General features: G+C 37.9%; 4 protein-coding genes across 7 annotated transcripts; 2 read left to right on the top strand and 2 right to left on the bottom strand.

Annotated features, from left to right (window-relative positions):
* Nucleotides 1–607: 607 nt before the first annotated feature.
* Nucleotides 608–3,067, top strand: LOC132914995 (traB domain-containing protein). Of its 4 annotated transcripts, none has more exons than XM_060974605.1 (7): nucleotides 608–636; nucleotides 796–1,031; nucleotides 1,560–1,765; nucleotides 1,910–2,024; nucleotides 2,094–2,230; nucleotides 2,305–2,714; nucleotides 2,802–3,067. In XM_060974605.1, exons 1-7 carry the CDS (start codon nucleotides 623–625, stop codon nucleotides 2,968–2,970), a joined length of 1,287 nt encoding a protein of 428 aa, XP_060830588.1. In that variant the 5' UTR covers nucleotides 608–622; the 3' UTR covers nucleotides 2,971–3,067. The 4 variants fall into 4 exon arrangements, with proteins under 4 accessions (XP_060830588.1, XP_060830587.1, XP_060830590.1 ...); XM_060974604.1 differs by having other exon boundaries at nucleotides 1,557–1,765; XM_060974607.1 differs by lacking the exons at nucleotides 608–636; nucleotides 796–1,031 and adding an exon at nucleotides 1,210–1,429.
* Nucleotides 3,068–3,139: 72 nt separating this feature from the next.
* Nucleotides 3,140–4,768, top strand: LOC132915001 (histone-lysine N-methyltransferase SETMAR). Its single transcript, XM_060974616.1, has one exon. The coding sequence runs from the start codon at nucleotides 3,142–3,144 to the stop codon at nucleotides 3,895–3,897; it is 756 nt and encodes a 251-aa protein (XP_060830599.1). The 5' UTR covers nucleotides 3,140–3,141; the 3' UTR covers nucleotides 3,898–4,768.
* A 140-nt stretch (nucleotides 4,769–4,908) lies between these two features.
* On the bottom strand, nucleotides 4,909–6,673 carry LOC132915000 (holocytochrome c-type synthase). Its single transcript, XM_060974615.1, has 4 exons — nucleotides 6,458–6,673; nucleotides 5,994–6,238; nucleotides 5,544–5,899; nucleotides 4,909–5,460 (listed from the first exon to the last, which is right to left on the bottom strand). The coding sequence occupies exons 2-4, from the start codon at nucleotides 6,216–6,218 to the stop codon at nucleotides 5,211–5,213; spliced, it is 831 nt and encodes a 276-aa protein (XP_060830598.1). The 5' UTR covers nucleotides 6,219–6,238; nucleotides 6,458–6,673; the 3' UTR covers nucleotides 4,909–5,210.
* A 168-nt stretch (nucleotides 6,674–6,841) lies between these two features.
* On the bottom strand, nucleotides 6,842–10,044 carry LOC132914982 (putative uncharacterized protein DDB_G0282133). The gene is made up of 4 exons (XM_060974573.1): nucleotides 9,813–10,044; nucleotides 9,359–9,545; nucleotides 7,823–9,253; nucleotides 6,842–7,674 (listed from the first exon to the last, which is right to left on the bottom strand). Exons 1-4 carry the CDS (start codon nucleotides 9,847–9,849, stop codon nucleotides 7,386–7,388), a joined length of 1,944 nt encoding a protein of 647 aa, XP_060830556.1. The 5' UTR covers nucleotides 9,850–10,044; the 3' UTR covers nucleotides 6,842–7,385.
* Nucleotides 10,045–22,590: the final 12,546 nt, after the last annotated feature.

Here is a 22,590-nt window from a genome sequence, read left to right as displayed (position 1 = left end):
ATATTAATTAATATGAATAATTTTTAACGTTAAATATAAATCTCTAGACTTATACAACAATAATAATGACAAGCAATTAAAGTTGAGACAACAATCGATAGTTTGTCTATAGTTGATTAATTAGTATAGAATGTATACATGGATATTATATCACAGCCTTTTATTCATATATTCATACGATATTTTGTGTATTTGTGAATAAGTGAAAAAGAGAACTTAACAATAAGCTTGATTCTCTTCATGAAACTTAGCAGAACAATTTATTTTAATAATTGAAAATCAATTAAACATTCTCTGTAAAATTAATTTTAATAGTTGTTGACACGCCATCTACAAGGAACAAGGTAGTTCCAGATATTTTTCTTAATAGTTTTTGTTTATTATATCTATTTACAGTAAATGGAAGCTATATTTAAAGTATCGTTTATCTGTTATAACATAATACTTTTATACAAAATTTTGAGCCATTTTGGTAGTTAGAATAATACAATTTTAGAACCATATTGTTAGTTCTTGAGGTTATAGGAAAAAGTAATTTAAACATTTAAGCATTTTTAATCAATTTCTTCGAGATTTTCTTAGAATTGAGTGATGCTGAAAGAATTAATTTGAGAATTAAGTGATGCTTTTATTTTGGTAATCCATTAATTTTAAATATGTAAATCTAACAATATGTTAGACAAATTTTTTGCAATCAACTGTCATATGGCATTAATATATTTTTCTCTAATTTCAAGAAGTCTATAAAATCAATTAGAAAAATGATTGAATTTAATATATACTTTCAATTGTTAGGTATAAAATATCTGCAAATATCATGAGTACAGTTTCTGGCAAAAATAAAAACATGCTAATTGCTAGACAGTACATTGTAGTTAATGCAAATGATGATAAAAATTTACGTAAGCCAACTCGACTTGAAAAGTTAATTATTAGTGAGGTGCAACTAGATGTAAAGACGGATAATAAATCAAAATCTGATTTGGATACTGCAAAATCTTTGATAGATACTAAAGAGGATCAAACTAAAGGTGATAGTAAAAAAAAGATTAGACAAAGCATTCTTAGTGATGATAATATCATCAAAGATATGTTATTAAAAAACATTCCTTGTAAATACTTGCCATTTTGTAGTTCATTATAATTTAATTTTCTGGTGATATTTGTTAATAGAATTTGCTATTTAGTTCGTTATAAGTATGTTGTTAGTCACTTGAATAGGTACTTTAAAACAGCTGATCTTTTAAGGTTTCCATAGAAGGAGACCTACGAGGTCTTTCTTTCTCTCTTTGTCTTTTTAATATGATAATAAAATCAATGTTGAGCTACTGACTGAGTTATAGTGCTGCACATCTGACACAGTAGTATATTAGTGCTTTCAAAATGCCAGTAAAATATAAAAATAAAACAAAATTTTCAAAGCGTGAAGGTATCATCATCACTTATAGAATAGTTTCTAGAAGATCTTATCTTTACAAAAATCCATTTCTTAGAAATATTTATGAACATTTTGTACTCTAAGGCGTGTATTTAAAACAACATTGTTTTTGGTCTAGAAGTTGTTGGACATCAATTGAAATTTAGTCGCAATGTAACTAATTCTAAAAGTAGTGATATTGCTGCATTTATTCAACCAGAATACGATGCAAGCATAGATGAGAAGTTACCGGAGACAGTGACATTACTTACTACACCAGAAGGAGGAAAATTATACTTAGTAGGTACAGCGCATTTCAGCGTTGAAAGCCAAAATGATGTTGCAATGGTAAATAAATTATATTTTATATGTACCAGATATATCAAGTACATTTCAGAATATTCAAGAATTGTTCCAATATGTTTTCTTTTAAGATAGTAGGAACCCCCTAGTAGGATAATTAAAAAATATATTTTTTCTTTTCAATTAAAGATCATTCGGGCTGTACAGCCTCAAATAGTTGTAGTTGAATTATGTAAAAGTAGAATTGATGTTATAAACATTAATGAGGAAGCTCTGTATCGTAATGCAACAGACTTAAGTATTAGTAAGTTCCCCAGATTGTTTATTTAAGTATAATACTTTTGGCATATCATTCACTTACTTCGTTTTGTAGAAAGTTTAAATGAAATAATAAGACGCTTTGGGGTTCATAATGGATTGTTACAAATTGTGTTGTACCGCATGGTGAGTCATGTCGTTAAGCAACTTGGGATGGCACCAGGTGGTGAATTTCGTACAGCGTTCGAAGAGGTATACTAGAATAGACTTTAACCGAATTTAAACAACAGCGTGAGATAATTATAAGTTCCATGGTGCTTCTTCAGGCAAAAAAAGTACCAAATTGCATTATTCAGTTAGCGGATCGTCCGATTAACGTGACTATTCAACGTGCATTGAGAGAATTATCTTGGTGGGAAATACTGAAGCTAGCTTGGTTAGTGGTACGATTAAAGTCTAATATCAGTAAAAAAGATGTAGAGCATTATAAACAGAAATATGTGATACAACAAATGATTTCATCATTGAGGGAAAAATACCCAGCGATAGAGAGAACGTTTGTCACAGAAAGGAATATATATCTTACATACCATCTTCAGATGGCTACTGCAGCACAACACACTGCAGAAGGGCTAAAACCACCAAGAATTGTAGGAGTTGTTGGCATAGGACATACTGCTGGAATTGTTGAAAACTGGGGAAAAGTGAAAGCCTCTGATATATGGCCTATTATACGGTATATATAAAGTTAACTTAAGTATTCATTGATGTATCATTATGGATATCTACTCTTCTTCTCCATATTTTTTTTTTTTTTTCATAGAGTACCTCCTCGACCTTTATCAAGCAAAATATTGAAGTTTACAATTAAAGCCTCCTTATTGGGAGCTACGATTTACATGGGATATAAAATTATACCACTAGCTTCTTCTGCTGCGTTGCAATCAATCAAATCGTCGTTTGAAGGATTATTGAAGGCCAGTGCTAAGTAGAATAGCTGGAATTTGACTTTTAGAGCTCTTTATTAATATATAACACATACTTTTTATCGAGGATAAAGAAACAAATACAAAATAATTGTTTCCTTTATTTTGTGCTGCCTATCCTTAAAGATCCTGTCGAACTTTCTTCTGGTTTGTAATTGATATAATATTGTAGTAATCATGGAGGCGATTGCCTGTGAAGATGAATACGAGCACGATATACCTGGTGTCATGTACACCGTACATAATATACCAGGTCCTGGAATAGATCTGGAAGAGTTTGAATCAGAATATTCACTAGGTTGCTCATGTACAATTCAGTGTTCTAACTGTTTATGTACACGTGGTTCGCCGAATTATAAAGATGATTGTATACTAGATGAAAAATTATCAGGACCAATAGTTGAATGTAATCCTCATTGTACTTGTGGAGAAAATTGTAATAATAGAGTAGTACAAAATGGTCCAGTGGATAGTCTAATCGTGTCAGAAATCGATGGAAAAGGACACGGTTTGTTCACGAGTAAATCCATTAAAAAAGGTCAATTCATTTGCGAATACGCTGGGGAGGTGGTAGGTATCGAGGAAGCAAGACGTAGAGTCGAAGCGAATAAAAATACTATGAATTACGTTCTTGTCGTTTCTGAACATATCGAGGATCGAGTAATAGTGACGTGCATAGATCCTAAATATTTTGGCAATATCGGAAGATACTCCAATCACAGTTGCGATCCAAATACTAATCTTGTACCTATTCGAGTCGAAGGACCAGTACCTCGATTATGTTTGTTCGCATCCAGAGATATAGAGATAGGCGAAGAGATAACTTTTAACTATGCCGGCGGAGTTACTAATTTCGTCCATAATCTCAGTCATACACCCTGTCTTTGTGGCTCCAACAACTGTTCTGGCTATCTGCCTCATAATACTATTTAAGACTGTTAAGCTTTTTGATAAATTTATCGAAATGCTATTTAAGACTGTTAAGCCTTTTGATAAATTTATCGAAAAGCCTTCAGTAAATTTGTATGACTGGAAAGAATTGAATCTGTATTGATCATAGAATTAAATAAAATAGAGTTTTGGTAATTTGTATTTATTCGTTGTTTATTTATCGTTTATCGAGGAAAAAAAAAATATATATATAATATTATTTTGCAACAAGTTAGTATCCTGAAAGAATATTTATTTTTAGTAAGAAATGAATAGTTGAATATCAAATTCGTGATATTATCTTTGTTCTAGCGTGTAGAAAATTAGTATGCTAATAGTATAGAGAAATTATAATTTTTTCTTATTAATATAGGAAGACAGCAGAGTAAAGGAATGTTACTTTGATCATTATAATTATATTTTCTATTACAGCCTCCTCGTGTGTTCGTTTACACTGATTCATATTAGAAAAGATAATGGGGACATTGTGAATATAACAATTGTTAACTTTAACACATTGTAAATTAAAAAAAAAATCATTACCAGAAAGATTGTGAATTTCAGTAGATTGAAGGATATAACGTGAATTATAATTAAGAAATGATTTATCATAAGATCATGATTTTATAATGAAATTAAAAAAAGTGATGTACTAATATATTACTCTAAGTAAGACTATTAAGAATGATACAATATCATCGTTACTCGAGCCTCGATTTAATATTCTTTGTTATATACGTACCAAACATTTTTGTAATAATTGATATATGTTAAAAATATATTATATTATATAAGAATGCGTGTATAGCAAAACAGTTAAGCACAGTATATATCAATTTTCCAACGAAATAAAACATTCGTGCGTTTTAAGTAATACCAATGTATTTAATAATGTAATTATACTCTATACAAGTATTTGAACACAGTGTTTTTAATCTCCATACTGTTAGGTATAAATAATGTGCAGTGCTGACAATAAGGTGGAGTGTGATATATAGAAAAACGAGTCTCGGATTTATAAAAATCTTTTTAATTTATTAGGATATACATCCGATACGTCAATTAAAAAAATTGACCTTTAGGAGATTGATTGAAGTTTATATTTTAACTTTAAAATTGATTTGTTATTGTGTAAGTAAGAAAAGCGCTAGAGAAGCATCCAATATTTTTTTCGTTTCTTAAACATTAGTGAACTTCTTTGGTTTGTTGTGTAACTATGTTTCCTGTATTTTAAAAACTGTACATTACGTAAAGTTAATATGTAAAACGAGCATAAAATTAACCAACAAGCTAATATCATTTTGTCCTATTAACTTCTATTTTTTTTCTTCGTTTTTCGTAGCGCATTCAGATTCTTTTGACTCGTTACAATATTTCCAACGCATCCATGCCACCCTCATGCGATCCCAAATGTTCTCTAACGAATCCATAGCTGGTCTAACATCTAGTAACGTGAACGTAAATTTTTCATCAACTGCTCCACCATCATAATAATCTATAACGTATCGTACATCCTTTCCGCATCTGTCTACGATCCAATCGTGCCGGTCAAATGGTAATTCATATCTAACAAAAAAATAGGTCCACGTTTATTAATCTAACTCATCAAAGATAATCGTGAATTATTCTTCTTGATAACCATAACTCACCCCATCCAATATCGGATGCGAGCGCGTGGCGAATACTGCTTGGCCTTGCCTCCAAAGCTACGCAATTTCGGAGTGCAACATTCTCTTGCATGAAGAGCCTCCCACTTAAGCACTTCTTGCCATGCCAGTTCGTTATTGGCATTGTGGATTTTTATTATATCATCCATGTCTTTTGGTGTTATGTCGTCTTTTTGCCATCTCCAGCCTTTCCTCAGCATCGCATTCCAGAACATTTGTTGCGAAGGATAAACCCAAAACTCTCCTTCTCCCACTGCTTTTGGTATAGATGAAACTTGTCTCTCTGTGGGTAGTGGGAAAGGCTGATCTGGTGCTGGTTGTTGATTAGCTGGTGGCATCTAGAATTTTATTTAAATTATCATTCAGAGGAAATGAATTAATGCCAAGAGGCATTCTAGAGATATTCTAAATTATGTTAATTAGGATATTAACCATATTAAGGGGATTAATGTCTCCGGAAGCCACGTCATTAATTGGACATTCACTGGAATACATAGATGGTGTTTTGTCCTGTGCAGATTTATGCATAGGACATTCTGGAGGAGGTTTCCCATCAGGTTTGTGTATTTCATGATACGGAGCATTTGAGATCTGTTGCTGGTGCGTTGGGATAATTGCATCAGCTGCCAATACAGCAGAATTCATTACATTACCCATCCTCCTTTGTTCTAGAATTTCTGCAACGAGCATTTGAAATTAGAATACTTTTATTTTCATTCAAGAAAATAAAAATTACGATCATTGGAAGTATAACCTATAAATAAATTATGCAATAACCTACATCTTTTGTTGTTTCGATGTCACAACTAGATATGTTAATATTTAAGTAGAACTAAGAATATACTTCCTCGTTAAATATTCTCGTGTTTTGGTAAAAGCGAGGTTTTAATACTTACATAGAACTATGAACATGTGATATCGTTGTTTAAGTAAGTATATTTGATCATTTGTTTTTATCAAATTAGGGGGACGTTACAATAAATTACGATGTTTCTAAATATATGAAATAAACGTTAGGAATTAGAGATATTGTCTTTTAAAGAATTGGAACATCTCAATTCCGAATTCTTCAAACCCTTTAGAATTGTGTCACACTGTCATTTCTAGCAGTACTAGCAATAGTGATCTCTGTTAAGGTCACGATAATTTTCCCTAAAACTAGGAAACTTTCTAGATTTTACTTTTAGGAAGTTATACGTTTTTCTATTGGTAAAACTTTAGATTCAAATTTGAAATTTTTGGCGTAAGGAATTTATTAGACAGTGAATTATTTTTTAGTGCTTTTTTATTAAAATACATATAATATATACACTCAGTCCGCAGATTTTAGTATGCGAATAGTGACGTTATCGTTAGATTTAAACCATCTTTCATTATATGTACAAAAGACACCAAATTTCGATAAGAAAATTGCGTTATTAATAAGATAATATTTTCTCAATAACAACAATAATTTCAGAATAATGGATAAATTAGAAATAATAATTTCTAACGCAAAAGGACTTTCCACTCGCATAATTCTTTAGCCTACAATACTGTAAAAACAAATCAAAGAAAGAGAACAGGTCTATCGAAATACATACTCGTTATTATTAGACTTTAAGAAATCACTATTTATATTATACTTAAGGCGATCTACTCTTTACAACAAAACCGGTTTTCAATATATTCTTCTTCTACTATCATCGAAAGCCGATTTTGACAAATACACTGGCCACTATTATTCATAAATTCAGCAAGTTCCGTAGCTTCGCGGAAATTGAACCTATTCAATCGTGTGGCATAGATGTGTGTTCTCAAAGGATTCGATTAAAGCAAAAAAAATCAATTCCTTGCGATCTTCGTTGATTCCTTGTTCCCGGTTACGTGTTCCAGATCCAGACTATCGTATTCTAGTCCAGCAGTGTTATCATAATAGGCATAGTCATAGTCATTTTTTTTCCCAGATTTTGGCCGCGTTGTAGTGGTACTAGGTAGCCTCGTTGTGGATGAAAACGGTCTGGCGGATCCACTAACATAAGTACTTTCCCTAGGAGTTGTTGGTGATTGTGGCGATCTTTGGGTATTAGAGTTGAAATTGTTGGGATTGTAGGTGGTGGCTGTAGAAATTCTCCTATGTAAAAACAGTAAAATAGAAATAGTAATAGCAGTAATAGCAAAATGATAAAAACTGTAAGAATATATAAAAACGTATTTTCTTTAATAGAGAGAACGTTGGCTCGAGGTTAGAAGTACATATTACGTATTAATCTATCTAATACCTTGGTACTGGAGTCGTAGACCTTGGTGTCTCAGCCAAATGATTGATACTAGCAGGGCTGAATCCAATTCCAACCGAAGACCTTGCTAGATCGTAATTTCCGGTGCTGGTTTCGGTATAGTATTTCCCATTTGTTCCATCGTAATTGTTGTATTGTGTGGCTTTCTTTGGTGCTTTGGTACTGTCGTAATATTGAGACGAACTTTTGATAGGTTGGTTAGATTTTTCGTAGTACTGTCCGCTTTCGCTGGTCCTCACAGCTGTTTGAGCCTGGGCATTGTCATTAGGAATATACTTCTTCGTGGCTGGGCTATATGTAGTAGGAGCGTAACTGCTGCTTGCAAAACTAGGGAAATATTTAGTGGTTGGTTGAGAGACATCTTGCTTGATGGTTGTACTACTTCTGTACTGTCCATTATTGTTGTTGTTATTGTAATTATTGTTGTTATTGTAATTATTATCATAGACGGTAGGCGCAGCAGTGGTAGACTGATAAGGTACGTTATTATTTGTACGTTGAATATTGTTGTAATTTCTCTGGTAGTTCGTGTAATCGTTTAGCTGGTAATTGGTGCTAGGTTGCAAGGTTGTGGATTGCGTAAACTGCGCGCCGTTATTATAATTCTGATTGTAATTCTTATTATAGCTAGTCGGTTTCACCGTGGTACTCTGACTGAAGCCACCGGTATTTTGTTGATTGTAATTGGGATTGGTGTTGTAAGCGTTGTAAATGGTCGTTTTGGTCGTCGTGCTAGGAGACTGGAAGTTGTAATTATTCTGATAATTGGTGCTGGGCCTGTACGTCGAAGACGGCGTGTTATATCTCTGCGTATTTTGTTGATTCCTGTTGAAATTCTCTAGAGGTCTCGCACTGGTCGACGATACGAAACCATTGGCTCGCTGATTGTAATTATTACCACTATAGAAGCCGGTATAAGTATTCTGATTAGCAGGAGCAGCAGCAGGCACAGCAGTGCTGGATGCTACATAATTATTATTGCCATTGTCATTGTACTGTTGCTTCCTGCTGACCTTTCTCACTCCGGTCTTCTTTTTTTCTTGAGCAATCTCGTCCTTGTAGGTTTTCTCGCTCTCATAATCCTCATCCTTGCCGTTTCTATTATTATAAAAATTGCCACTGCTGCTGCCTCGGAGATCCCTGTTGGCGTTAAAGCTACCCGACGACACTCTGTTGAGAGTGTTGGCCGACGAACGAACAGGGTCACTCGTTTCAGACCGTTGAAGATGGTCTTGGGGCTCGGCATCGCTGCGTATGCTATCGTAGTGAAGCGACTCCAGGCCGGATCCTAATCTGTACAGGTCAAAATTATCGCTGGCGTAGTACAGAGTAGCCGCCTCGCAGTCGACGTCGTACCAGTCCGCGCAGGTTTGACTTTCTTGGTCGAACGCTGTGTCGTTGGGACACAAGAACCTTGAAAAAAAAAAAAAAAAAAAGAAAAAACAACAGATGCTTATAATAGATCGTTTTGAACGCGTTGGTGGGCGAAATATTAATTTTTCTCAGAGAATAACCTACTTGTAATCCTGAATAGTGCCGGACACGGACACACAGACGTGAAAGACTTGGCAGTCAGTCTCTGGGTCGGCGTAATAGCTTCCTACGATCTTATTGCGACAAGTGAAGGAAGTTTCCGGCATGTACTGTTGCGAGTACCTGGGTGGTGGCCGTTGGAGCCCGAAGACACAGGCTCCGAGCGCAGCCACTGTAACAAAATGGGGATCATCGGAAAAAAGGTCGTAAACTTTCGCTTTCCATAATTAATTTCACCAGCAACGAGAAGGGAAAATCGCTCGGCAACCAGTGGCTCGTCACGCCTCGCGCTGATGCTTCTTTTTTCGCGCGTTTATGGCATGTTCGCAGAATCGTATTCGCGACACGCGTCTCTTTCCGCTCGAAGGATCGCGACAGAGAAATTCGCTGGAGCAACCGTGAAATTCAGTTAAATCTCCAAAGTTTCGTCTAAACGTACCCCATACAAGGCAAACGAGTCTCCCGATCGATTTCATCCTGTCTTCTTCTTCGACTAAACCGTTCACTACAGCAGTTGATCCACAAGATAGCTGACACTCGCGCGTTACCTTCGCGAAGGGACTCTTCGAGATGACTGCAGCGTCGAGGAGAACGCCACGACCGAGAAGAGGATGCCCAGCGGGGAACGTTCCACGGGAGGACGCCTCTGGGGCCCGTGGACGAGGTAGGGGCTCTCCTCTATCCAAGAGAAGGCACACATGTCTGATGGGGATAGAGGACGTAACGAAGCGTTACGTCACTCTCCGCTCGATCGCCGAAGGCAGATGCTACCAGCCAGTGACGACCTGCATAGAGAAACTATTGATGAAAGCTGCAGAACGATCGTAACCTCGCATTCTTCGCATCTTCCTATAGAGTTTGTTTTTCGAATATTCCGAGGTCCTCGCTGACGTCTTTTTAAGCACAGCCTGGCCATCTTAGGTGCTCAGAATCCGAAAGAGGAAGAGGGAGAGAGAGAGGAAGACTATGGAAACACATAAATTAATACGTGTCTCTACACGTTATGTATTAAGACAACTGTTCGTAACATTTATAAAAAAAAAACTTAATAAACATTGACATTTGTAAGAATGAACAGCACGTTATAAGACTCGTATGGCGCGAATAAAGTAACAGATTTACGGCGAGATAATTGAGGAATAAACGCAATGGAACAGCCTTCGATTTCCATCAAATATCATTAAAAATACCAATATTTATTGCCGGCTGTTTAATTGTTTCACAATTGTCTCGATTATTCATTTGATGTAAGTTGACGAACCTGCGAGTTCTTCGATCTAGGACAAGCCTAGCCGATCTTTAGAGAAGGTTTACCTGCTCCTATGACAAATCGACGTTGCTGTTAGACTCTCTCGGATGACAAATCGATGGGTTACGAAGGCGACAGGCAGTAAAAGTCGCTTTCTATTAAATCATTCGGCGGGACGCAGCCAGGACACGCGTTGCCAAAGCCCGGAAAAATCGTCGATCTTAGCTCCGAAAGCGTATACAGTTCAAGATACCGATAGAGATCTGCGATCGGACGAATTGGTCGATACCATCGAAATCGGTGACGGTCGGAGCGTGCTGGAATCGACAGGGGAATCGTGGTGTACGCGGCGACCGGTCGTCTCTTGCCCTTTGCCAGCTCGAGATCGAGTCTCGACCCCTGGAAAGGCGCATCCAAGGAGTGCTATGTCGCATTCCAGCGATGGACCAACTTCTCGTTGCCTGGGACCTGATCGTCCTAAGGTCCGAGAGGAATCAAAGCGGCGAAGGATAAAGGGAAATCGAGAGGAAGCACGGGGAGGCTGAAGATCGAGGTCGTACCTCGACAATCGAAATTTTGCAATTCCCCTCGCATTCTGTTTATCCTGCGTGAAACGGAGGTGGTTTCCGGCACGTTTGAGAACATCGTCGACGATAAAACGAGGCTTACGCAAGACTCTTGGATCGAATATAACGAATACGAACGTATACATACAGGGTGTCCCAATATCGATGGTACATCGTGGACGGGCTGATCGTAGATGAGAAAATACATCGAATGTATGGAATGAATTTGTTTCGTTCGAGGCTTTGTTTTCGAGAATGGTGATCCGTCTAACGTAATCAAGTTCATGCGTACTTGGGGGAAATTCAAAGTCGATTTTCTCGAAAGCAAATTTATTCCAAAAAGATGTATTCCATATTCTCGACTTATTTTCTCATGTACAACCATCTCCTCCGCGGTTGTACCATCGATCCTGTGACATCCTGTACACTGCAAATATATCTGTCGCTCGATGTATTCTAGCGAAGCTTCGTATTTCGTATCGGATAAACGTGGATCTTTTTTTAAAAATTGTTATTGTCATGTTTTACATACGTCGTTGGAATCTCAAGTAGAGGAGTGGAAAAGAAGCGAAATTGTGTTATACCAGCGGAAGCATAAGCAAAGGACAGCAGCGTCGAATATATTTACCAGCGTCGACTGATTCTGTTGCGATGAAAATTAGATTTATACTGTTTTACCTGTTCGCAAGAGATCTATCTTCTGCCTGTAAATAAGAGTTAATCGAAAGTTTCATCACAGACAGCGGCTATTCCGTTTTTCAATGACCATCTGCGTCTCTATTACGCGCGATGAGCTCGCGACGAGGAATCTTCTCAGCCTTGGAGGGCGAAAGTTGCCTTCGACTCGTTCTTAGATGGCACGATATTTGCACCTACAGCCGGAGGAACGTGACCATAGTGGGAGATGGATCGACTGGCTCCTTGTAATTTTACCTGGCTTCCTTTTTTCCCATCATCTTCGATATCTATTAATAGAGATCGTGAAAATCGTACGTGGATCTTCTCGGCCTTCGCGCAATTTTCAATTTTCTATCGTTCCATCGATGGAAGCTCGGATGCGATTTCGCTTCTCTTTTTAAAGCCGAAGGTTACGAGAATTTGTATAAAATACGTTCGTAGAATTTTCAGCGCGGATACGGTGGCTGTAAAGAAACACTGCCGCGTATCCTTATTTTCGAGCGAAGCACATTCCTCTCAGACTCTGCATTTCACTTTTCTACCAAATTTTTGTACTCGTACGAAAGTATCACGCAATTCGAATGCAAAATTCAAAACACTTGCACCTAATTGGTAAATAATAATTAATACGAATACGATGGTGCGTCGATACTTTTTGCGGCCACTGTATATCAGACACACGTTAGACACACGAGGAGAAGCTCGAAAACGCTTCCGTCTTTCTTGCACATATCGCAAACGCCTACGAGTATGAACGTTTGTCGTGACATTCTTTGCCAAGCGTCGAACCGACGCGATGGAGAAAGCGGGGTCATGGGTGCACAGACAGGCCATTTTCCCGCCAGGATATTTATCAGGGATGCTACGAACCTGATAACTCCATAGGCGATTATTAAATTGTATTTGTTGCAAATGAAAGCGTCTAGAAGAGGCTTATCTAAAAACGAACTAGACTCTCATTGTCGGCTTCACGATCCGGTGGGACGCGTGCATCGATCATTGCGCGAGGATCATTCACCCGTCGTCGATCGTTGTACGTTGGAGTTTACGACTGCGGTAGACGAAAGTATTCGTACGTTTAGCGTAAAAGATTCTTCTGCTGTACACTATATCGCGTGCGTCGTGTAAAACATTTTGAAATTTACGTAAGGAGACATCATCATGGTTACACTGGTATTTGAAACTAACATAAAGATATACATATAGTGTACATATAGAAGCGAGGATAAGCATCTTAGGCGTGTTAAGGATGATTCTATGGAACACCGAAGTTTATTTTAACGTAACGAATAATCGTTTGTTCGGTATACTACGATCTGCGCGAAATATACACTTCGATAGATACAATTTTCAAATGTGTTTCGAACATTGGGAATATAACGGCGATAACCGAGCCTCGTGACGGTGCTAATAGAAGTTTCAGAATGTTTCGTAGGACAGGCACGATACACTCAGAAATTATCTGCACACGTTGGAATACTTTCGCGAACTTGTGTACATGTGGAAGGAAGAAAAGCTCGGTTTTACATGACTGTCGGCGAGGAATGATATTACGTAGATTTGCATAGCGATTTGGAGAAGAGAGAATGTTGCTCGTTACCCAAGCGGATACAAAAAGGTGCTAAGCGTATGCGGGAACACACTCGACTTCCGTCAGACCCGTGCACCTCTTCGTCCAGCCAGCGTCTCGCTATCTTTTTTAACACTTTCGCGTGTGACGCGAAGCCGCGTCTTTCTCTAAAGCATGGCATATTGCGAGTCCATTTACAGCAGGCAATCCGAGTGGGACATCGCCTTGTTAATATTCAACGATCCTTCGTGTTCTAGCATCCTTTTTTACACGTTACACGCAAGATATTCGAGCAGGTAGTGGTATAAAAATATCTCGAGTGGAGCTATTTTTGTATTTGTAATTTTCATGCTCGATCGAAGAACGAAACGTCGCGGCACGAAAGAGCGAACGCGATTAGATGTACGGCCTTGGCGTGCACGAGCTCCCGTTTTTCCTATTTCCCTTCGTACGCGTTCCTCTTCTAGCCCGAGTCGAGCTAGTGAAAGCTGGCTGGAACATCTCCAACGTCCTCCGGCACGTGCACTCGAATCCTCCTCACGAATCGACGATTTATCGCGTTGAAACGGCGAAAGCAATAGGAACTGGAGCACAGATATATCGACATCACGACTATCGTACCCATTGGTCGATGCTCCGCTGGAGAAATCAACCGCTGAGTCGGTTAATTCTGCATCGAACTTTTCGTCAACGTGCTAATATCGAAAGATATTCAAATTTGTCTATTTATTTATTCGATAGGAACTTGATACGAGAGATATATATGTAAACTTCCTAGAGTTCACGTGTGATAGGGACTCTCTCTGTTAATGGACAGCACGGCTTTCTTTGTTTCACGAACAGAGCGACTTTCTTTCGTTTTACGGACAACTATTTTGAGAAACACTCGTTTGCCAAACGGACGGACAGAGAGCAACATCAGAGATAGACAAGATCACTGGATAATTGTTTAAAACGTTGAAGATCGACGGAGAAAGATCGGTAGCTGAGGACGTTGAAAATCGGTTCTCGATTTTCAGGTAGACGATGCACAGAACTTGTTATTTATTATTTAACGTTATAGATTGGTATTAATTGTTGTTTACTCCTGTATTTGCACGATAAAGTCGATTTTCAGACTTCGGAATCGATCACCTGAATTACCCCGAGATTTACGACATTACGTATATATAATATAACAACTTCGAGAGCTGATTATGGCACGTAAAAGCGACGAAGAAGTCTATGTAACCGTATGCTCTGTGTGTGTTCGTTAATGAGACGTAACGAATTTTGTAAAAAGAGCAAACGCTCATGAAAACGTGGAGAGACTAACGTTCAGGATGGAAGAAGCTTTTCAACAAGTTCGGAAAACACCAGCAACCGGTTCCACGACAGAAGGAAAGTCAGATGGTCATTTCGAGAATCTTCCGTAAAGAGCCTAAGTTCGTATGAACTTTCTTCGTTGTTTTTAAGTGTACGATCAAGTGCTGAAGTGGATTCTACGCGTTCTGTTACGTCCTGTATAATGGCAATTATCGTGTACATAGAAATGAGCGTAAGGCAAGAAACAAGCAGAAGCAGAAAAGGCAAAAAGAGAGGCAGAAGAAAGTTCCTTTCTTCGCGTTGAAGTCGATCCGGAATGGAAAAGAATTCAGGACCGATTTTGCATGGTTGAGGAATTCAAAGGGAAAGAAACGGCCAAGTTGCTGGAAATATGAAATTTTAACATCACAGCCGTCTCGTGGAATCGAACTAACATTATCAGCGAAGTTTTAAGTTGTAAGTTGCAAGTTACAGATATCGATAAATCAGTAACAAAATGAAAGGAGGATGTTATAATGTTTTTCGTCATTCGATTTGGCCATTTGATTACCTTGCGAACGAAAAATTCTTGCAGGACGTTCGAGAGAATTTTTCGTCCGGAGAAACGTCCAGGAATGACCATTTAATCTGACATCATCCTTTACAGGTAGATGTTACAGATTGCAAGAGGTTTGATTATCTCATTAGGCGACACGTTATAAAGTCACGAGAAAGAAATCTATAATTCATAATTTACAAGTTCAGTCAATTTATTAATATTATTAGTAGAACGTCGACTTTTATGGACATTCACATTTTAGAATATAATTAAAATTAAAAAAGTGGAGCCTCGGTAGAAAATTGTTTACCAAGTATTACAAACAGCACTGTAATTTCTACATTTTACGAGTATACATACAGCTTTTCACGTTATACGCACATTGGATGCCATTTTGTACCTTCAAATTTTCTATAAATGCGGAAAAATCTTCTAGTCTAATTATTGGCTTGGCAACTGAGTGATTGCGGATTTTACCATTAATTGGTATTGACAAAATCCGCAATCACTCAGTTGCCAAGCCAATAATTAGACTAGAGGATTTTTCCGCGGTTATAGAAAATTTGAAGGTACAAAATGGCACCAAGTGATTGCGAATTTTACCATTAAATGGTATTGACAAAATCCATAATCACTCAGTTGCCAAGCCAATAATTAGACTAGAGGATTTTTCCGCGTTTATAGAAAATTTGAAGGTACAAAATGGCACCAAGTGATTGCGAATTTTACCATTAAATGGTATTGACAAAATCCATAATCACTCAGTTGCCAAGCCAATAATTAGACTAGAGGATTTTTCCGCGTTTATAGAAAATTTGAAGGTACAAAATGGCACCAAGTGATTGCGAATTTTACCATTAAATGGTATTGACAAAATCCGCAATCACTCAGTTGCCAAGCCAATAATTAGACTAGAGGATTTTTCCGCGTTTATAGAAAATTTGAAGGTACAAAATGGCACCAAGTGATTGCGAATTTTACTATTAAATGGTATTGACAAAATCCGCAATCACTCAGTTGCCAAGCCAATAATTAGACTAGTGGATTTTTCCGCGTTTATAGAAAATTTGAAGGTACAAAATGGCACCAAGTGATTGCGGATTTTACCATTAAATGGTATTGACAAAGTCCACAATCACTTAGTTGCCAACCCAATAATTAGACTAGAGGATTTTTCCGCGTTTATAGAAAATTTGAAGGTACAAAATGGCACCAAGTGATTGCGAATTTTACTATTAAATGGTATTGACAAAATCCGCAATCACTCAGTTGCCAAGCCAATAATTAGACTAGAGGATTTTTCCGCGTTTATAGAAAATTTGAAGGTACAAAATGGCACCAAGTGATTGCGGATTTTACCATTAAATGGTATTGACAAAGTCCACAATCACTTAGTTGCCAACCCAATATTAGTTAGTAAATTATCGCTCACGATGATCCAGATATTGGAGCTTCGAGAAAAGTTATAGCAGAATGACAATAGTCAAGAGGATCGAAAAATTCCGTGTGTTAAGAGCTTCCGTAGTTTCTTCGCGAAAAGACGAGAAAATTTGATCAGCGACGACATGGAAGCGCGACGAGACGATCGGATCGTTTGGTTCCGGTGATTAAAAATGGCGAGGAAGGGCGATGAAGAAATCGATGCTTCGCGTTTCCGACCTACGACCCTCGATTACGCAATTCGATGCGCCTGCCGAGAGAGAAAATTCTCGCCACTTGTCTACGACTTTTCTTTTTCCCATGTCTGTTCAGAGATTTCACTTAATAACGAATTAATTTCCTCGTCCTAAATCCTGCAGTCGGCTCGAACAAACGTATTGCGAAACTTGCTTCAACGTTCGTTGTAGGTTTGCTCCTCTTCGTAAACGGAGAAATTTCGGTGGTGCAGGCTCTCGAAGACAATACAGGCTCTCGTGTCAGCATCTTATCTGCAATGTCTCTCTTTGAATATTCCTCTCGCGTGCGCGAGCTGCTATCTCGCAGCTGCATCTCGGCGTCGATTACGTTGTCGCAATTACGTTTCCTCTTGGAAAAAAAACACCGTTTTGTAGCTTCTTATTGCTTCTCCGGAGGCGAAAATCTTCATAAATCTGGTCCAAATCGAGTTTTTCTTCCGAAAGGATCGCACGCGATAGCTTCTTAACGCGGAAATCAGAATCTTTCGTTTGAGAAATCTTTGATGGAAATATTCGAGTGATTCGTCAAACATCAAAGTTAACGTTATTGTATGTATATACTCTGTGGACCATAAGTGTCAGGACAGCCACTTGTTACACAGTCGAAGACAAAAATACAAAAATAAGACAAAAATTATGAATGTTGATTTCAGTTACTTAAAAAATAATCTATGTATTATAACACGCACAGGCGGATACGAGGTGATTGCTTATGATAAAATAGGAATAAAGTATGAAATAAAATTTGTTCATTTCATAAGGAATCACGGAACAGAAATATGGGGCTGGGACATAGAAGAAAGACTGGATAAAATACAAAGAAGATATGTAAAATGAATCCTAAGCTTAGGCATGACAACACCGAACTACATATTGGCAGAGGAATGCAAACTGACAGAAAAAAAAGAAAAACTGAGGAGAGCAGCAAGGTATGAAGGGAAGGCCATAGAATCGAAGAAAGAATTAGTAAAGGAGTGCACAGAGGAAAGAGAGAGAAACTGGGGAAATGGCCAAGAAGGGAAAAGAGCATGAAAGAAAAAGAAGGAACTGGAAGAAGTGTGAAATGGAGGGACACAAAGGGAAGCAAGAGAAGAACAAGTAAGGACGACAGTAGATCAAATTATAGAAGAAAGGAGAAGCAGAAGAGAGGGGGGAAAGGATAAGGGAGTCAAAGTATAACAATCATTACAAAGAGATTGCTCAAGAAGAGTTACCAAAGTACCTAGAAGAGAGGATGAAGTGGAAGGACAGAGAAATACTAACAAGATTCATACGTGGAAAGGAAACCGAAGCAAGGAAATACTGGAAAGAAGAGAGAGGAAAAAGATGCAGACTATGTAAAAGGAAAGAAGACCTAATAGAAGAATGCGAAATAACGGGAGGGACAAAGGAAACAGAGAAAATATCAAACGAGACAGAAGAAGGAATAAGGGAAAGCGATAATGGAGAAGAGAAGGGCAGTGCAAGACGGAGAGGAACGACAATAAGGAAGCACAGCAATAGCCTTAGAAATAAATTACACAGCGGAGTGCAATATAATAGAGTAGATAAGAGGGGAGATAGACACATAAGAAAAGAGCGTAGAGTTTAGTTAGATAGATATAAGAGAAAACGTAAAAACGTGGTTAGGCAAAAAAATGTAAAACCAAAACTCGTCCAAAGCCTAAAGGCACGGACTATGAATAATAAATAAAAAATAAAATCATAAAGAATCCCCTTCTCTGCGCCATGCATAATAAATAAAACTTACGTATATAATTGTAACAATGGTACCAGTTCGATTAAACTCCATCGATACAATTCCATTATCTGTCCACGTATTTTTATCTGCGACAATATTTGTTGGAAAACTCGAGCAATATTTACCTTATTTAGTATTTTATATCATGATACGTTGTTTCTTCGTAATCACCATGATCATCATAACTATATAATATAATAAGTATATATATGTACAGTTTATAATTATATAATAAGCGCATAGTAAGTAGATAATATAATACATAACAAGTACACTATAACAGATTAAATAGAATTTCGAAAGTCAGTACATAATATTAGATTGTCTCAAAAGTTTCTTCCGTTTTATAAGGAAATAGCAGATGCCCAGTGTTCTTTGTTTCATATTATTTTATCGAATTACGTACGATCCATTTTGTTCTATTGGAAATACATTGGATCCACAAGGTGGATCATACATAATTCAATAAAATAATATAAAACGAAAAGACCTTGTTCGTCTATTATTTCCTTATAAAACGAAAGGAACAAACTAATAATAAAACGGCGCTTGTAATGGTCAATACGTCGTACAACTATTTTGTTACTCGACAAGGTATTCGTTATTTATGCAAATTCTGCAATCTTTTAATTACGAGGCAGATTAAGAACGGTGCCTTAAACAGATAGAAAAACTCCCAACGTTCGTACAATCAGTGACATTTAAACAGCAAACGCCTCTATTGGTATAACAAATAAATACCAGTATAATAAATACTACGATGAATTGCCAGGTTTTTTTTTTAGTATGTAACATGGATTCCACGTGTATCCTGTTGATTTCATAAAAAGATAGTACCTGTCGCTTCCGACTGTTTCGTTCGTATAATTTCATTTCTACAATTCACATACCAAAGTGTCCGGATACGAGCGCTAGTGTATACATATAGTCAGAAAGGTGTAGCTAATTACACAGTCGCGCAACGATTGCATACGCGAGCGGCGAAGATGGAACGACGAACTCGTGCACGAGGATCCTCTCGCGGTTGACTCGACGTGGTGCGGGGAAGGGGATTCCTCTTCTAGTCTTCGCCACGTGAGAAAGTGAAAGCAAAAGGCGAGTGCTCGAGGAGGCATCCTCTTCGAGGCGATCTCGACTCGTCTGTCTCTGGCGATCATCCTGAAAATCCGCGTGGCCCCTGAGCTATGAGCGGCTCGTTAACCCTCCTCCTGGATCCTGTCCCGAGCCGTTGCACCATTTACGTACACGATTCGCTATACTTGTACAGAATTTTTAATTGATAAGAGCTGGCGCTGCTATTGGTTGAAAATGTAGTTGCTTGCGAGGAAGCAGACCGACGATTCGGTCGACTAGTCGGCTAAGGCCGGCCTTAGCGCCTGTCTACAGATATCCGCGAACGATTCTAGCGGAAAACAAGTCGGTTAATTAAGGATCTGGTTAATTTAAGGCCCGACAACCGATTAGTCTCTACACAAGGTCCCTTTACTAGCAGGAAGAGCCGTGTAAAAGATACGGCATTTCGAAATGGGGCTCATTGATACAGCGAGGACGCGATTTACAGGACGAAAAGCTCGTACTGTGCGCAATTAACGTCGCTCCCGAGGTCTTAATTACGGACTGGCTGGTTATTGTGACAGAGTGTGCAACTCCGTGTGAAAAAGAGGATTATCCACTCGTCGCCGTTCTCTTACATAATCCGCGCTTTGGCTCGATGCTTTGTCGTCTGAAACAAATTTTCGTGACTCTACTATCCGTAAATCACGCGAGGTCTCTACCGTTCAAATGTCTCGTTTGAATCAACCATCGCGTAACACAGTACACGCGGCTGTATTTACACGACTTTGACAGAAGCAGGTCGCGACGCCGTTACGAGGCACCTTCAAAGTCGAGTTTCAAAATGTGGTCCCATAGAGAACGAGGCCCCAGCTACCGTCTAATGCGATTCTAATATCACAGACATCGAGAAACGACCTACGAATGGTTAAAGAAATTTAAATCTAATAGCGTCTCTTGCCGACGAAAAATAAAGGTCCATGTGCCTGAGATTACGCGAAGCTTGCGTATGCGAGTAGATGAGAAACGATAGTCGTTAATAACAGTAATAAATCGGCAGTCGACTCGGCTATAAGTAGCAAATAATAATAAGAAGAAATTTCGAGTTACGCTTATTGGGATACATTTTCATGAGTATCATATTCCGAGAGAAATCTTTCCCATGACACGACGACCTTATTGGCGAGCTTCGAGCAATTTTCAAATAGCGAACGATGGGAAGTGTTCCACTTTTTATCGGGAACGCCGGCTGGCACAACGGTCGTCTTCTTTCCCAATATTGTTTTCTCCGAGGAAGAGAACAATCGATATTTCCCACTAATGGAACCTGATTCCACTTGGAAATCGCCACGAGATTCGTTCGGTACGTTTGGAGGATCCACGGGCACGGCGTTTAGTCTGGCCAGCTTCCGATATGATAATGGCAACGGGTCGTCGCGATGTGCGCCGTTGGTCGGCGTAACTTTCACCAGGGCACACACGGGGACGAGGTGGTGTGTCGTGCGTGCGCGAATCCCCGAGCAAAGTTGCATAAACGCGGAGTCTCCGCGGCCTGGAACGTGGAAGTTATACAAGCGGCCGGTCCTGAGAGACTTTCCAGACGAGCGGCTGGATTCCTCCGCCTCCGAGGCAAGATCTTGGCTGGTGAACTTCGTGGGGAAGTCTTGACTTTGGGATGGAAAAAATGATCACCTCGCCAACTTCCTGTTTGCCTGGACCTCTTCAGCGCTTCGTGGAAATATTACACTGTCCCAAAAGTTTTACTTTCGTTTGCCAAGCAAATGTTTATATTGTTTATTGAATTACGCACGATCCATTTTGTTCTGTTGCTGCAAAGTTTTATAAGGAAATGTTAGATGCATGACATTTTTCGTTTTATATTATTTTATTGAATTACGCACGATCCATTTTGTTCTATTGGTACAGAAAATGTGCATCTATCACTTCCTTATAAAAGGAAACTTTTGCGACAATATAATGTTTAAACTCTTATCACAGAATTCTTTTTTGTAAATATACTATATGCGCTGTAAGGAATTTTTTGAAATTTGAAACTGACTCAAAAATGTACATAAAAATTATAAGAAACTTTTGTAACATCCTAATGTTTAAACTCCTATCGCAGAATTCTTTTTTCTGAGTATACTATATGCGCTATAAGTTTTTGAAATTTGAAACTAACTCAAAAATGTACATAAAAATTATAAGAAACTTTTGTAACATCCTAATGTTTAAACTCCTATCGCAGAATTCTTTTTTCTGAGTATACTATATGCGCTATAAGTTTTTGAAATTTGAAACTGACTCAAAAATGTACATAAAAATTATAAGAAACTTTTGTAACATCCTAATGTTTAAACTCCTATCACAGAATTCTTTTTTCTGAGTATACTATATGCGCTATAAGTTTTTGAAATTTGAAACTAACTCAAAAATGTACATAAAAATTATAAGAAACTTTTGTAACATCCTAATGTTTAAACTCCTGTCGCAGAATTCTTTTTTGTGACTATACTATATGCGCTATAAGTTTTTGAAATTGTACATAAAAATTATAAGTCAGTTATGTGAAACGTTAATTGCGAACATATATTTAGTGAAAAGTTAGTATGCAATAGGAATAGCGGTTTTGATACATGAAAGGCCAGCGTTGCGATAACGCAACATTTAATTTGCTATCTTTCTCAGTTAATTTATATCATAGAATCGAAGTGTGCTCGTGGAAGACACTGTAAGTGCGAAGAAACAAGCTTCTCGGGAGAAAATGTTCCATTCATTTAGATAGAAGGCATAGACAAAAGCCAACAAATAATTAACTAAATGACGCTCATACTTTTCTGT

Source organism: Bombus pascuorum, chromosome 15, assembly GCF_905332965.1.
Source record: "Bombus pascuorum chromosome 15, iyBomPasc1.1, whole genome shotgun sequence".
In the NCBI taxonomy this organism is placed as follows: domain Eukaryota; kingdom Metazoa; phylum Arthropoda; class Insecta; order Hymenoptera; family Apidae; genus Bombus; species Bombus pascuorum.
The sequence above is the reverse complement of the archived record's forward strand: the minus strand, read 5'-3'. Positions and strand labels throughout refer to the sequence as shown.

What these genes read in the sequence shown, in the direction of transcription:
- LOC132914995 (XM_060974604.1), top strand. An exon ending in GCCAAAATGATGTTGCAATG is followed by an intron (nt 1,766 to 1,909) that starts GTAAATAAATTA and finishes TTTCAATTAAAG; the next exon opens with ATCATTCGGGCTGTACAGCC. An exon ending in GATATATGGCCTATTATACG is followed by an intron (nt 2,715 to 2,801) that starts GTATATATAAAG and finishes TTTTTTTCATAG; the next exon opens with AGTACCTCCTCGACCTTTAT.
- LOC132915001 (XM_060974616.1), top strand. Translation starts at nt 3,142, where the DNA reads ATGGAGGCGATTGCCTGTGAAGATGAATACGAGCACGATATACCTGGT.
- LOC132915000 (XM_060974615.1), bottom strand. Translation starts at nt 6,218, where the DNA reads ATGGGTAATGTAATGAATTCTGCTGTATTGGCAGCTGATGCAATTATC. An exon ending in ACATTAATCCCCTTAATATG is followed by an intron (nt 5,900 to 5,993) that starts GTTAATATCCTA and finishes ATAAAATTCTAG; the next exon opens with ATGCCACCAGCTAATCAACA. An exon ending in CGCATCCGATATTGGATGGG is followed by an intron (nt 5,461 to 5,543) that starts GTGAGTTATGGT and finishes TTTTTTTGTTAG; the next exon opens with ATATGAATTACCATTTGACC.
- LOC132914982 (XM_060974573.1), bottom strand. Translation starts at nt 9,849, where the DNA reads ATGAAATCGATCGGGAGACTCGTTTGCCTTGTATGGG. An exon ending in ACTCGTTTGCCTTGTATGGG is followed by an intron (nt 9,546 to 9,812) that starts GTACGTTTAGAC and finishes ATTTTGTTACAG; the next exon opens with TGGCTGCGCTCGGAGCCTGT. An exon ending in TCTACGACTCCAGTACCAAG is followed by an intron (nt 7,675 to 7,822) that starts GTATTAGATAGA and finishes GTTTTTACATAG; the next exon opens with GAGAATTTCTACAGCCACCA.